The 11,823-nt window shown below is 34.9% G+C and overlaps 1 protein-coding gene across 1 annotated transcript; it reads right to left on the bottom strand.

The window, feature by feature from the left end:
- Positions 1 to 32: 32 nt before the first annotated feature.
- Positions 33 to 11,165, bottom strand: LOC148408944 (lipase member H-like). The gene is made up of 11 exons (XM_088440728.1): positions 11,042 to 11,165; positions 10,518 to 10,603; positions 6,536 to 6,906; positions 6,336 to 6,444; positions 5,051 to 5,152; positions 4,879 to 4,968; positions 4,638 to 4,805; positions 2,816 to 2,905; positions 1,616 to 1,724; positions 494 to 667; positions 33 to 409 (listed from the first exon to the last, which is right to left on the bottom strand). Exons 2-11 carry the CDS (start codon positions 10,591 to 10,593, stop codon positions 325 to 327), a joined length of 1,374 nt encoding a protein of 457 aa, XP_088296854.1. The 5' UTR covers positions 10,594 to 10,603; positions 11,042 to 11,165; the 3' UTR covers positions 33 to 324.
- Between the last annotated feature and the right edge of the window lie 658 nt (positions 11,166 to 11,823).

Below are 11,823 nucleotides of genomic sequence, written 5' to 3'. Positions count from 1 at the left end.
ATTTTTTGCATTAACAATCCACTACAAAGTCATTCACAAATATAAATAAAATATATATTTATCTGTTCAGTTAACAATACATGTATCCTGTTGAACAGCATGAAAATGTCCAAAAGCTGCAGAAGAGGCAATCACTATATTTACATTGACTTTACAAACACAAGCAATACTGTTATATGTGAGACATTGTAAGGGTCTTGATCTGATTGAGAACTAACTTCATTTTCAGTGGCATCAGATAAAAGAAATCTCTGGTAAAAGAACAGACAGTACATCGGATGTTGCGCATTTTGCGTGGCGCAAGTTTGGATTCGTGATTTGGTCTCAGAAGTTGGACTCTAGGCAGGGGAGCGGGGTGAAGGAGACCTCTTTGCTCTCCTCGAGGATCAAGTCGTAGCGACAAAGAGGCCTGAGATGCACAGGTCAACAAATTACTGTCAGTTCATGGATCGATGATTTCATTGATGGATAAAAGTGCCAAGTGACTTTTTACCTTTCACGGCGCTCCAGATTTGTGAGACGGATCCGGAGAATGCGCAATTTGTATTTGGGTTTGAAAACATTCCCGGTGGAGAACATGAGTGACATCTTGTTCACTGACTGGAGCCCAGTGTCAAACTGGGCCAACAACTTTGTCTCGGTGAACTTCTTGAACTGGGCTGCTTTACTGTCAAACACAAACATGAACCATAGCGTCAAAATCAATATTGTAGTCATTCATAACCACATGACCAAATATGTAAAAATAATATCTTCTTGTTTTATATATACATATATACATAAAAACAAAAAGCAATCGGTTGTAAGATGGGAACTTTAGAAAGTTAACTGAGGATCAATAAAGTCATGGTTATTACTCAGAATTTTGACACAAAGTAAACCAGTTTTGCTTCTAAAGTTTGATGATTTTTCTTTTTTTCATTAGTGTTTGGAAGAAAAACTTTGATCATTATTTTATTCCTACATAATTATAAAAATTATTTGTATTTTGTGTATATTTTAAAAAAGCTCAGCACTACATAAACCAATTTATTAGTTAAAAAAAAACTTTTTTAGCCTTTTTATAATCCTTTTTTTTAGTGAGCTGTCACAAGTTCAATTTTAATCGGGTCACTGAAAAATGATAGGCCACAAATGCTCCCCTGGCCACAATTGCTGTGGTGTTTTTCTGAAGATGCAAAAATGTTGAACTATTTACAACTGAACTGATAACAACAATCTTCTTCATTGTAGCGACTGAAAATAAAGCTAAATGGTTTTCTCCACTAAACAAAAATGAAAAACAGAAAAAAATGGTGATCTTATAACAATTTTTTTTTAGCTCTGAATGTTGACCTGACATTTTTTGGTGGGGTGTTACAGGGCCTCTGACAACCCCAAAATCTTGTAAAATCACAGCCTCTTTGCTTCATGGAAAGATATTAAGATTAGCATATAACATATACTGTACTGTAACAGTGCATCTATTACATACAGTATAAAGAATATCCAAATTATTGATTTCGGCGTGCTTGATAAATTAACGTTTAAAAAAAGATTAAAGGTGGCCCTTTGCATCCTGCATTTTTCTGAATGTGATTGTTGTGTGCAACACTGCGTTAAGTTGAACACTTACCGGTCAATGTTTGCCACGGCGTCCGTGCCATTGCCATGAAGTTTAGCTGTGATGTAGCCCCAGCGTTCCTCTTCATTCCATACGACCACATCCAGCCTGTAATTTGCCACTGACAGAAAACATGCCATCAAAAAACACATCATCAAAAACAAACAGTCGGCTCTGTGCTGGAGATTATTCTAATGAGATGTCATGATGCAGTGCTTTTCAATTGTTTTTGAAAATCACCCCTTCTTGGAAAGTGAAAACGTTTCATGCCCTCCCTCCACTTTTGGGGGTGACTATAAATAGGATCATTACCTATAAAATCTGTATAAGTATACCTAAACTTTTTTTTTTTATCCATTTTAACATTAGCACAAGAAAAAAGCAAAATAAATCAACTTTTAACAAACTTGATTTTTTAGAGGGTTGATAAAGCCTACAGGTTAATCTGAAACCCTGTATCAAATGGCCCGAAAAAAAAAAAAATCATGCAACTGAACATTTTGATGCTGAACAAAAATAATAATAAGTCAAAAAATACTAAATTGATCTGGAACATTAAGATTAAACAGTTTAACCTGAAGAAAAAGTCATAAAACATTATGCTGATTTTTTACCTAAATCTTTTTAATCATTAACGTGATAAGATTTAAAAAAAAAATGTTGACAGCAATTTAAAACGTTTTCCTGCACAGACTTTGACAATTAGAGCGCCACTGCACCACCTGGTGCCAATAATGGGACCCGCTCTGCTATTTGAGAAGGACTGTATTAATATCAAATGTTATGTTTTTTTTTTTTTTAAGTCAATAAACGCTGTAGTTGTACAAAACGACACAAGTCTCCAGCGTTAGCAAGCCGTCAACTAAGTGGTGCATTCAAACGTGGTCGGACCTTTTAAACTCCGCTAAAAAACATTCCTAGATTTATGCATTCAGTGTTATTAAATGCAAATGTTTAAACGGTGTGGACTTTCTAATTATCTATCAACATTGACATAGTTAAAAAAGAACGACGGGATGAAATTACTTTTCTTATTTGACTAAATTACAAATAAATTGGTCCATCAAGTCTCTTAGGTTTACAATAGCCAATCAAAAAGGCTTCCGTCTTTCATTCGAGTGTTCGCGGTGACAATGAATCAAAATGAGCACTGTTATACTGATAGCCAACTGATAACTTTGTTTTGTATTTTCAAATTCTGGTCATACTTACTGCAGAATGGAGCCTTTTCATTTGTGTTGAAAAAAGTTTTGGTTTGGCCCAGCTTCAACAAAATCTGTTTCCACTTAGTGATGTCGTAACCTGCATTTGAGAAACACATCAATAGATAGCCTCGAATATTTAAAACAACAACAACAACAACAACAACATTGTTGATAGAATTTCAAGCTAGATGACGCACACAATCAATATATGTACAGCAATGTCAAAGCTATATTTTGATTGACGTATTTTTATATTGCCACTACCTCACTAGTGGAAAAACTGATGTTGTTCTTAAAGTTAAAAGAAAGTACTTTCAACTCAGGGGTCACAAATCTATTCTCAGGTGGGCAGCACTGCTAAAATCATGCTATACAACTTCAAAACAATTAGTCACTTTTATGTAGATTTTTGCCATGAATAAATCTCTGTGTGTCTATGGAATATTTATGGAATAGATCTAAAAAAAAATTGAGCCATGTACTGTTTTTAAATAAAGGTTTGAAAAAACTGTTACTTAAATATATGAATCATTTATACAACTTGATACTCTGTAGAAAATTGTGAATTAAGACGTGTGTATATCTATTTTGTTTTATTTATGACATATTACGTGATTTTATATTATGTATAGTTTACATTGTTTTATACTATGCCTAGTAATACACAATATTTAAATTTCATGTAACAATTTAGAGAAAACAATTTCAAAAACTTCTTCTTACTCCTGTTGAAAGTAAACTACTGAACTGGTCTAGCCATGGTTGATGCTTTTTTTTCCTTCTTTAATTTTAGTTTGATAAAATTAGTAACGTTTTATTTTGTTTCCGTTTGTATTGTGTTTATTTGTTCAATAAATAAAATTAAATATTCATCACAATTTTTGAATAAAAATGTTCTTTTTTTAAATTTAGCATTAAACTCTACAGTACATAAACCAAATTATCAATATTAGTGGCACCTTTTTTTTCATTTTTACATCCTCTCTTCTCTTTTTTTTTTTTTTACCACTGGTTTTGTCATTATTAATAAATATTGCTGAGGTGCTGAATAATGAATGGTGGGCTACATATGACCCCAGAGCCATGGTTTGGACATCACTGGTTTAACTGTTAAAAAAAAATAAAAATCTTTGGGTACGATGCAAATGACTTTTAAATCATGAAAATTCCGCTACGTTTTTTATGTTTATGTTTTTATGTTTTTTACTCTTTCAGTGCCAAGCGTTATTTGAAAAGGCGGTCCCGAGACTGCCCGCAGATTTCAAGCATTTTGATGAATTTTTCAAGGCCGACAGAATATTGTATTATACATCAATGTACACATTGGTGATACCAAATGAAAGATTGGATTCCATTCTTTATCTAGAAAAATAAAGAACGATTTTACCATTTTCACTTCTTTAGTAATCACTGTGTGAATGTAGGTAATTTGAGTGACACCAAGCTATTTTGGACAAAAGGCGAACATTTGTGAAAAGATGTGTTTTCTGCACAACAGTGACTTTGACACAAATACATATTTTAGTAGCACCTGAAACATCTCATCAGTCATTCCCCTTGATAAAACATGAAAAAAAAAACTATGAAAATGTGTTTTTGATGTCGAAATAACAGTTTACTTATGTATATAACAATTTGCAACTACATTACAACAGTGGTCCATTGGCTTAATATTAAGAGGAGCACTGGCCACGAGTGTCATTTATCCATTCATATTTTTTTTAAACAGTTGATTTGAATTCTTGTCACTGGCACTGAAATAGTTAACCCGAGAATTCTCTGCCTTCGCTACCTAATGGTAAAGGAGATGGAAATGATAGAGTATGTACCAAAAACGGGGCATCCGAGGTCACCAAAGCGCTCGCAGCTTGTGCACTTGCCGTCCTGGAAGCCCTTGTAGGAGGCGCACGGGAAGGCCCTGCTAGCGCAAGTGTGATTCAAGGACTCACAATAGAGGTACACTGATCTCTGATGGTCACATTTGAAGTAGGCTGTTCCTACATAAAATGTAGAGAGTGAGCTGTTGGCAACACAGTGTCACAGCATCAAAAATAATCCAAATGAAGCTACCTGAGAAGATGGTTTTGGGGCAGCCAGGCTGATCTGTTCCCCCGTTGGCGTAAAAATCAATGTGACCTACAGCTTCTCTGTATCCCAGGGCTGGAAATGCACAAGAACATTAAAGCAACATTGCAAGAGGGATTCTACGAATTATTATTGTTATTATTTAGTTTATTTTTACCATCTATGTCTGTGTGAAGAGCATCTACAAACTGAGCATCTGTGGGATCCAGACGATCTTCTGGGGGAGCTCCGGTGAACTGGGGCCCTGCAGGATCCAGAGCTGTACAAATGCACAAGTCAAAGTTCTCAACATGGCTTTGTTTGCCAAGTTTCTATTTAATACATAAAATGTTCTGGGTTTAAAAAAAAAAAAAAACAGACTAATGTTAATGCAATCTTTGAAAATTTAATTCTGTGATTCTTTTCCGTACCACTAGAGGGAGCGTATGCACCGCTAATGAAATTCATATCAGATAAAAATCACTCTATTAACAGCATACAAGTGCATCTTGATCAATTCGAATAGAAGAAACACCATGAAAAATATATAGTTTATTTCTGATACATTTATATTTCAAAAAGTCTCACTATTATTGCCAAATATTTTATGCTTTCATTTGTTTATCTTGTGTTTTAAAAAGAACATTTAGTGTGAGATGAAAATGAAAATTAGGTGCAAACTTTTATTTTAGTATTTAGTTAAGCTATAGTATATGTAAAGTAATATCAATTGAAATACTAACATAAATGCAACACCTGTACTGTATAAATCGCTTTCAAAAGAATGCTTTGAAAGAAGTGTTAATTAAACGGGCAGTTAATTTTTATTACTGTGCTTTTGTTATATTAATGTGATTTAGAAAATAAAAACACAATACTTTATACGTTTTTCTTCAGGTTAAAACATATAAGCTATTAATGCTAATGTGTGAATGTTCCAGATGAATTTCCATCTATTATTCATTGATATAATATTTTTTTTAGCAGCAGAGCATCAAGCGGTTCAGTTAGTCAAAAATGTTTCTATCTTAAATAAGATTGACCGTTATATTTTTACTTTCAGCCACTTGATGCACTTTTAGTTATTTTTTTCTCACCTGTAATGTATAAGCCCAGTAAAGCGTTAACATTTGTTGACAGTTGTTTTATGTTGCTTTTTTGCTAACGTTAAAAAAAATATAATTGTATGTATATTTTTTCAAGATAATTTATTACAGCGGCTAATGGATGTGGCACAATGTTTTCTCTTTCCTGGTTTAATGCATTGATTGCCTTTTTTTTTCTGTCTGGCTTTGAATTGTCTGACTGCATTTGAAAGCACCACACGTCCCAACATCACTTTAGCAGCTCATCATGTAGTATGTAAAGCATAGTTGTCTGGAAAATGAGGATTGGTTTGGCAGAAAGGCCATTGCTAATGTGTGCATTAAATTAACATTTTGAATATGGTGAAAATATTTTACCTGTAATTCTTCCAATTGTGCCGTTCAGGTTAGCGCCCACAAAACCAGATATGTGAGCACCAAGGCTGACTCCGATCATGTGAACGTCACTCAGGGAGGCGCCGTGCTCCTGTAAAGCAAGCCCGTCAATTAGTGAGTCAGACTACGCTTTGTATTAATGATGACTGACAAGTTAGCGTGAAATAAAATCCTAATGATGCCTTGATTAGTTGAAGAAATGCAGTGAGGTTTTCCCCCGCCTTGTGCGTGTTCTCCACCGCTTTGAAATAATTCACATTAGCAGCTCCATGGTTCCAGTCCACCAAGATGACATTGAGGTCCTTGCTGGCCAGAAGCAGCTCCGTGATTTGGTGAGCCCAAACGGGGGGAGATCCCGTGGGCCTATAGCCGTGTATGATGAAGGTAGTGGGCCGAGACAGGTCGAAAAGCGGCTCGGCCGAGAAGTTGGTGTGAGATAGAAGTGTGCCGCATTTGATTGTGTCCCTGGTGAAAAGCAGCAACCTTATTTTCAGGCTGGTCCCGATGATCGCATGAGCCAGATCTAAATCTACTAAATCGGCACATTCTTTAGCTGGAGGAGAAAAGAAGACAATATGATACGATACAATGTTATACAGTCATTTGACACAAAAATGAGGGCCACTGTTGCCCTTTTATAATTTACAAGCTACATTCCACACAATGTGCATAAACATTTATACAAAGCTGTCATGGTTACCTGCTAAAGCAGGTGTGTCCAAACTATGGCTTGGGCGGCCATTTGTGGCCCACCGTCCTTTTTTCAGTGTCCCCTTTCTGATAATAAATTTGTTGTATATACCAGATTGTAAGTAGCACGAACAAAAAGTGAACAGAAAATCATTTTTTGTCAAGTACAGGCCTCACCGGAGTATAAGATGCAGGTTGTAACATCTGATATTTACGTAGAAAAAAAATGTTTTAAGTTATAAATGTTTTGTTTAGATTTGGTAGTTTTTTTTTTTAAATTGTTCTATTTATTTAATATTTTCTTTTTAAGCTGCCTGATTAGAGACACAGCATGCCTTCAGCACAAACTGAACATGCTTGCAAGTTGTTGAAATAAGAGCAGCATCAACATATTTTCAACATAACAACGACACGATTGGATTGTTAGAATACTGCACCAACACAACAGTTATATGTCTGGTTGTGTTTGCTAATGGAGAATATTGAGTAAAATAGCAGTTCAAACTTAAAATCGATACTTCCACTGCATCTTCCTCTGACTTCCTTTGTTTACTGCAGTGCTTCTTAAATCGTGGGGAGGCCCCCCTGAGGGGTATGCGATTTGATGATGCCGGGGGGGTGCGGATGACCCCAGGGAAAATGCTTTGTTTTTGTCAAGTGAAGTGTAATTGCAATTTTTTTTTTTACTTTCAGGCACTTTGATGCACTTGGTTATTTTTTTCTGTTTTAGACTAAGCTGTCACACGTATAAACACTGTAAAAAATAATTAGTAGCTGTTGAAAGTTGATTTATGCTGCTTTATTCTTTTGTTAATGGTAAAAAGGATACAGGTTTACGTATACTTAGACAATTTTTATTGATAATAATCTTATTTATAGTCAGTGTGTCGAGTTGGGGGCCGCGAAAAGTTTTCGCTTTCCGAGGGGTGACTCGGCAAAAAAACATTGATAAGTAGTGGTTTACAGATGATTGCCCCATGGCAGCAAGTAAAAAAATAAATAAATACATTTTAAAAAACTGCAGATATGTTCCTTGCATGAGAAAAAAAGTAGCAGCTTGTAGTCCAAAATTTACGGCATTTGTAGGGCTATTTTAATCCTTGTGGTATTATGTTACAAATGTTGGAAATTCCTTTTATTTTATTTTTTTTTCAATATTCTAAACGAATCAATTGGGGAAAACATACTTGGGAGCTGAAGTTTCCAGCAGATGATTAAACCATGTAAAATTTCAAAATGCAACAATTACATTTCTATGTTATTGTAGCTGGACATGCACGATTTTGTGTACAAAAATAATCATTGTCCAAATTTTGAACCATACTGTATAAAACCTTTCTGATTACAATTTTTGAGATGCATTTTAATTGGATTTATGACACAGATTTTCCTGCAATTTTTGCAACATTCCGTTGAGCGGCGGTCAAACTATGTCAGCAAACAAAAAATTCTTTGTTGACTTGTGTTTCACCTCAAGACAATAGGTGGCGGTAGAAAGTAGTTAATGGCTATGACTTAAAGTGCCATCATCATGTCAAAGACTATTCAGACAGACCATACCATTTTTCATTTTTTTCGTGGGTGTTAATAAATTTAACTTCCACATGTATGGATAGAACTGATGCCGCTGAACAATTTGAGTGGTTGAAAGAGCAAAAATATTCATAAATGACTTTAATTATTACGCTTTGAATACCATCTAATACCATCTAACCATTTACAAAACAAACAAAAAAAACATTTAGTTAAATCTTAAATATTTGTCGGGTCAAAATCTGAATAATTTTTCATAGCAAAACATTCTAATATCTGTGTAATATGTTATGTGATATTTATGTAATATGTAATATGTGCAATTGATTTTGGTGTGATGGATTTTAAAAAATAGAAGTGCATCTTTTGCCCTTGGAAGAAAAAGTTTGGACACCCTTGCATTAATATCTCCAGATAATCTTGAAGCAAAGTGTAGTTTAGCAAGCAGTGTGGGATCATGGGAAGCGATGTTCTTAGCGGTAAACACAACCACAGAGGAATCAGGTGAGATTCATCATGTGGGCAAGTGGCATGCATGTGTGGCGCATAATGTCATGTTGATTGTTACCACAAATTTGGAACATCTATACATACGCTGACATAATACACAACACTCTAGCATTTACTATTACAGTTGTCTTTCATCATACATGATCACTTCTCTATTAATAAACTAATATATACAGTATATAGATAGATAGATAGATAGATAGATAGATAGATAGATAGATAGATAGATAGATAGATAGATAGATAGATAGATAGATAGATAGATAGATAGATAGATAGATAGATAGATAGATAGAGAAAGAGAGAGAGCGAGAGAGAGAGAGAAGTGATCATGTAAATGCTAGAATGTTGTGTATTATATTTGTAACTGTGTATTGTGTGTATTTGTAACTGTTTCCAAGCACAAAGCAAGATCGGAGTGCCATCAATGTTTGATAGTAGGTCGAAACTTTGTTTTGTACTTTTGGCATGCAGCTCAGCCCAACTCATCCTGTCAAACGTTATTGTATTACATGTTGTGTTCAAGTACAAGATGAGGCATTCAGGGGCCAGATGAGTGGCAAAAGAGACCATTGTTCCTTTGAGAATATGTGAAGTGGATGCGCGATGTTACTACTACTCATTTTACCATTATTCCCTAAAGGAAAATTTGACTTGTGGCACAAGTCAGATGATATGCAATTTCATACAGAGATGAAATTGATCCATCCTGGAAGCAACCGTTCACTGCAATTCCCAAACAATTTGTCTGTTTTGCCTGTTTGCAATGCAACATCCTTTTCAAAGAAAATAATTTGTATTTGGCTAAAAAAAATTGTCGTCTAGGTTTTCCTCAAGGAATCTCTACACTGCTGGCATTTAAATGGCCTTGCTGTCTTAGTACAGGAGCACTTTTTGTGAGTATTAGTGTAGATATGGAGTATTGGTTCATCCCTGATACAGACAATAAAATGCAAGGCACATCAGGTAGACCTGGTTACTGCAAAATAACAAAATAATGAAAAATAGAAACAATTTAAATGAACTTACTCGAAAAAAAATATAAATGTACTATGTTTGACTGAGGGCCAGCCTATTCATTTATCCACATTCCTAGACATTTGTTTTATGGTCTATATGAAGACATGACATGTTTTTTTTTTTTTTTTTTTTTAAATGCGTGATGCAGATGTTTCTGTCAGTTTCTATTGTGCAATACCCGTGAAACTCTTTGTACAGTGACATTGTTGCATACCTCTGAAAATATCTTTAGAGGGTTACATGAGTTACATTGTTTTTTTTCCCGCTAACCATATTCAAGATTCTCAGTGACGCTTTCACTTCCTCCTATGTTCCCCGAAATCCCTCTTATTAGCAGGAGTCATACAAATGTCAACTGTTTAAAATGTAGATACGTACAATAACAATGATTAAGTATGCACTGAGCCTTACCTTTGCATATATTTACAGTTATCGCCAAGAGAAGAATCAGGAGTTGCCCCGGGGTCATGATTGAGGTCAGCCACATGCAAATTAATCTGGAGTGACATTAATAAATGCCCAATTAACACAACATGGGCTCATAGCTAAAACATAACATTATTTTCAAGTACTGATTTTTTTTTTAAAGCAACTTTCATGCATTCTAAACCGTAAGACAGCATTTCCAGAGTTGTAAACATTCCTTCACTGGTAGCAGGCCATCTTAGTTACTCATCTACTGACCCTCCTATGTTGGCACACAGGATATGCATGACCAATTTTTTTTTGAGCCACTGTCAAGTACGACACCGCCTGTCATTCTTTTTGAGGTACTGATCTAATGTGACTTAAATAATATACAATAAAAGGTAAGTGTAAATGTGAAGAAATTAATCTCTGACTGGGCTCTGTCATGTGTATATACTTAAGAATTTCTAGTCAGAATCCGACTGGAATTAAGTGTAAAATCTCAGAGTCAACTTGATTAGTCTTACCTTAGTTGTAGGGAAGTAGTCCTTGAGCCGTTGTGTCCAAGATTTCCAATCAAGAAGACTATCTTGTGCCTGTATTCCTACATGTTGAGGCACTGTTCACTTGAGGAAGTCAGAGGAGTGAAAGATTCTGGTCCCGCCCGCCCGCCTACTCTCAGCTGGATGGGCACACCCCTTGCTCCAGGTCATTGTGCTCGCAGGTGAAACATTCTTGTCAACTTACTCCTGCTATGTGTACTGTCGGTGTACATCCATTCACTTGTCAGGTTTCCATCGGCCTGGTTTCTAGTCAAATAACTTGAGCTGTGAGTATACCTGACAAGACAAAATACTAAAATACAAAAAATAAGAAGTAATTTTTATATTTTGATTGTTTTTCTGATGGGTTCCAGAGATGGTATCATGGTGAGATGAATGCTTGAGAAAATTGGCCCTGATTCTTTGATTACATGTACGTTACATTCACTTCAGAAATTATTTAAATTTCACCCAAAATGTACAGTTTATGTGCTATATTAATGATGGAAAAGTTCAGAAAGTAGCTACTTTTTACCAGTTTTCTTTTTTTTAATTCGTGAAAAAAAAAGATTTTGGACAGTGGTTTGTAGACTTTTTAATCAATCACATGATCAAATTTTTTTTTGAATGAGTTAAAATTGTTGTAAACTGACTGATTACTTTAGAATATCTGCCTATTTTTTTTTGCTTTGTTATTAAACTTTAACTTACTAAACATCTGACAAAAGAAAATAAAAATAAGGCATTTCATATATTTTCACGCTGCT

This window comes from Hippichthys cyanospilos, chromosome 18 (assembly GCF_059441005.1).
Source record: "Hippichthys cyanospilos isolate Australia breed blue-spotted pipefish chromosome 18, RoL_Hcya_1.0, whole genome shotgun sequence".
NCBI classification, from domain to species: domain Eukaryota; kingdom Metazoa; phylum Chordata; class Actinopteri; order Syngnathiformes; family Syngnathidae; genus Hippichthys; species Hippichthys cyanospilos.
This window is presented reverse-complemented; position numbering and strand designations above follow the sequence as displayed.

Excerpts from the sequence above, each read along its gene's own strand:
- LOC148408944 (XM_088440728.1), bottom strand. The coding sequence starts at position 10,593 with ATGTGGCTGACCTCAATCATGACCCCGGGGCAACTCCTGATTCTTCTC. Across the intron at positions 1,725-2,815 it reads TGAAAAGGCTCCATTCTGCA|TGGCAAATTACAGGCTGGAT; the intron begins GTAAGTATGACC and ends GTTTTCTGTCAG. Across the intron at positions 410-493 it reads AATCTGGAGCGCCGTGAAAG|GCCTCTTTGTCGCTACGACT; the intron begins GTAAAAAGTCAC and ends TGTGCATCTCAG.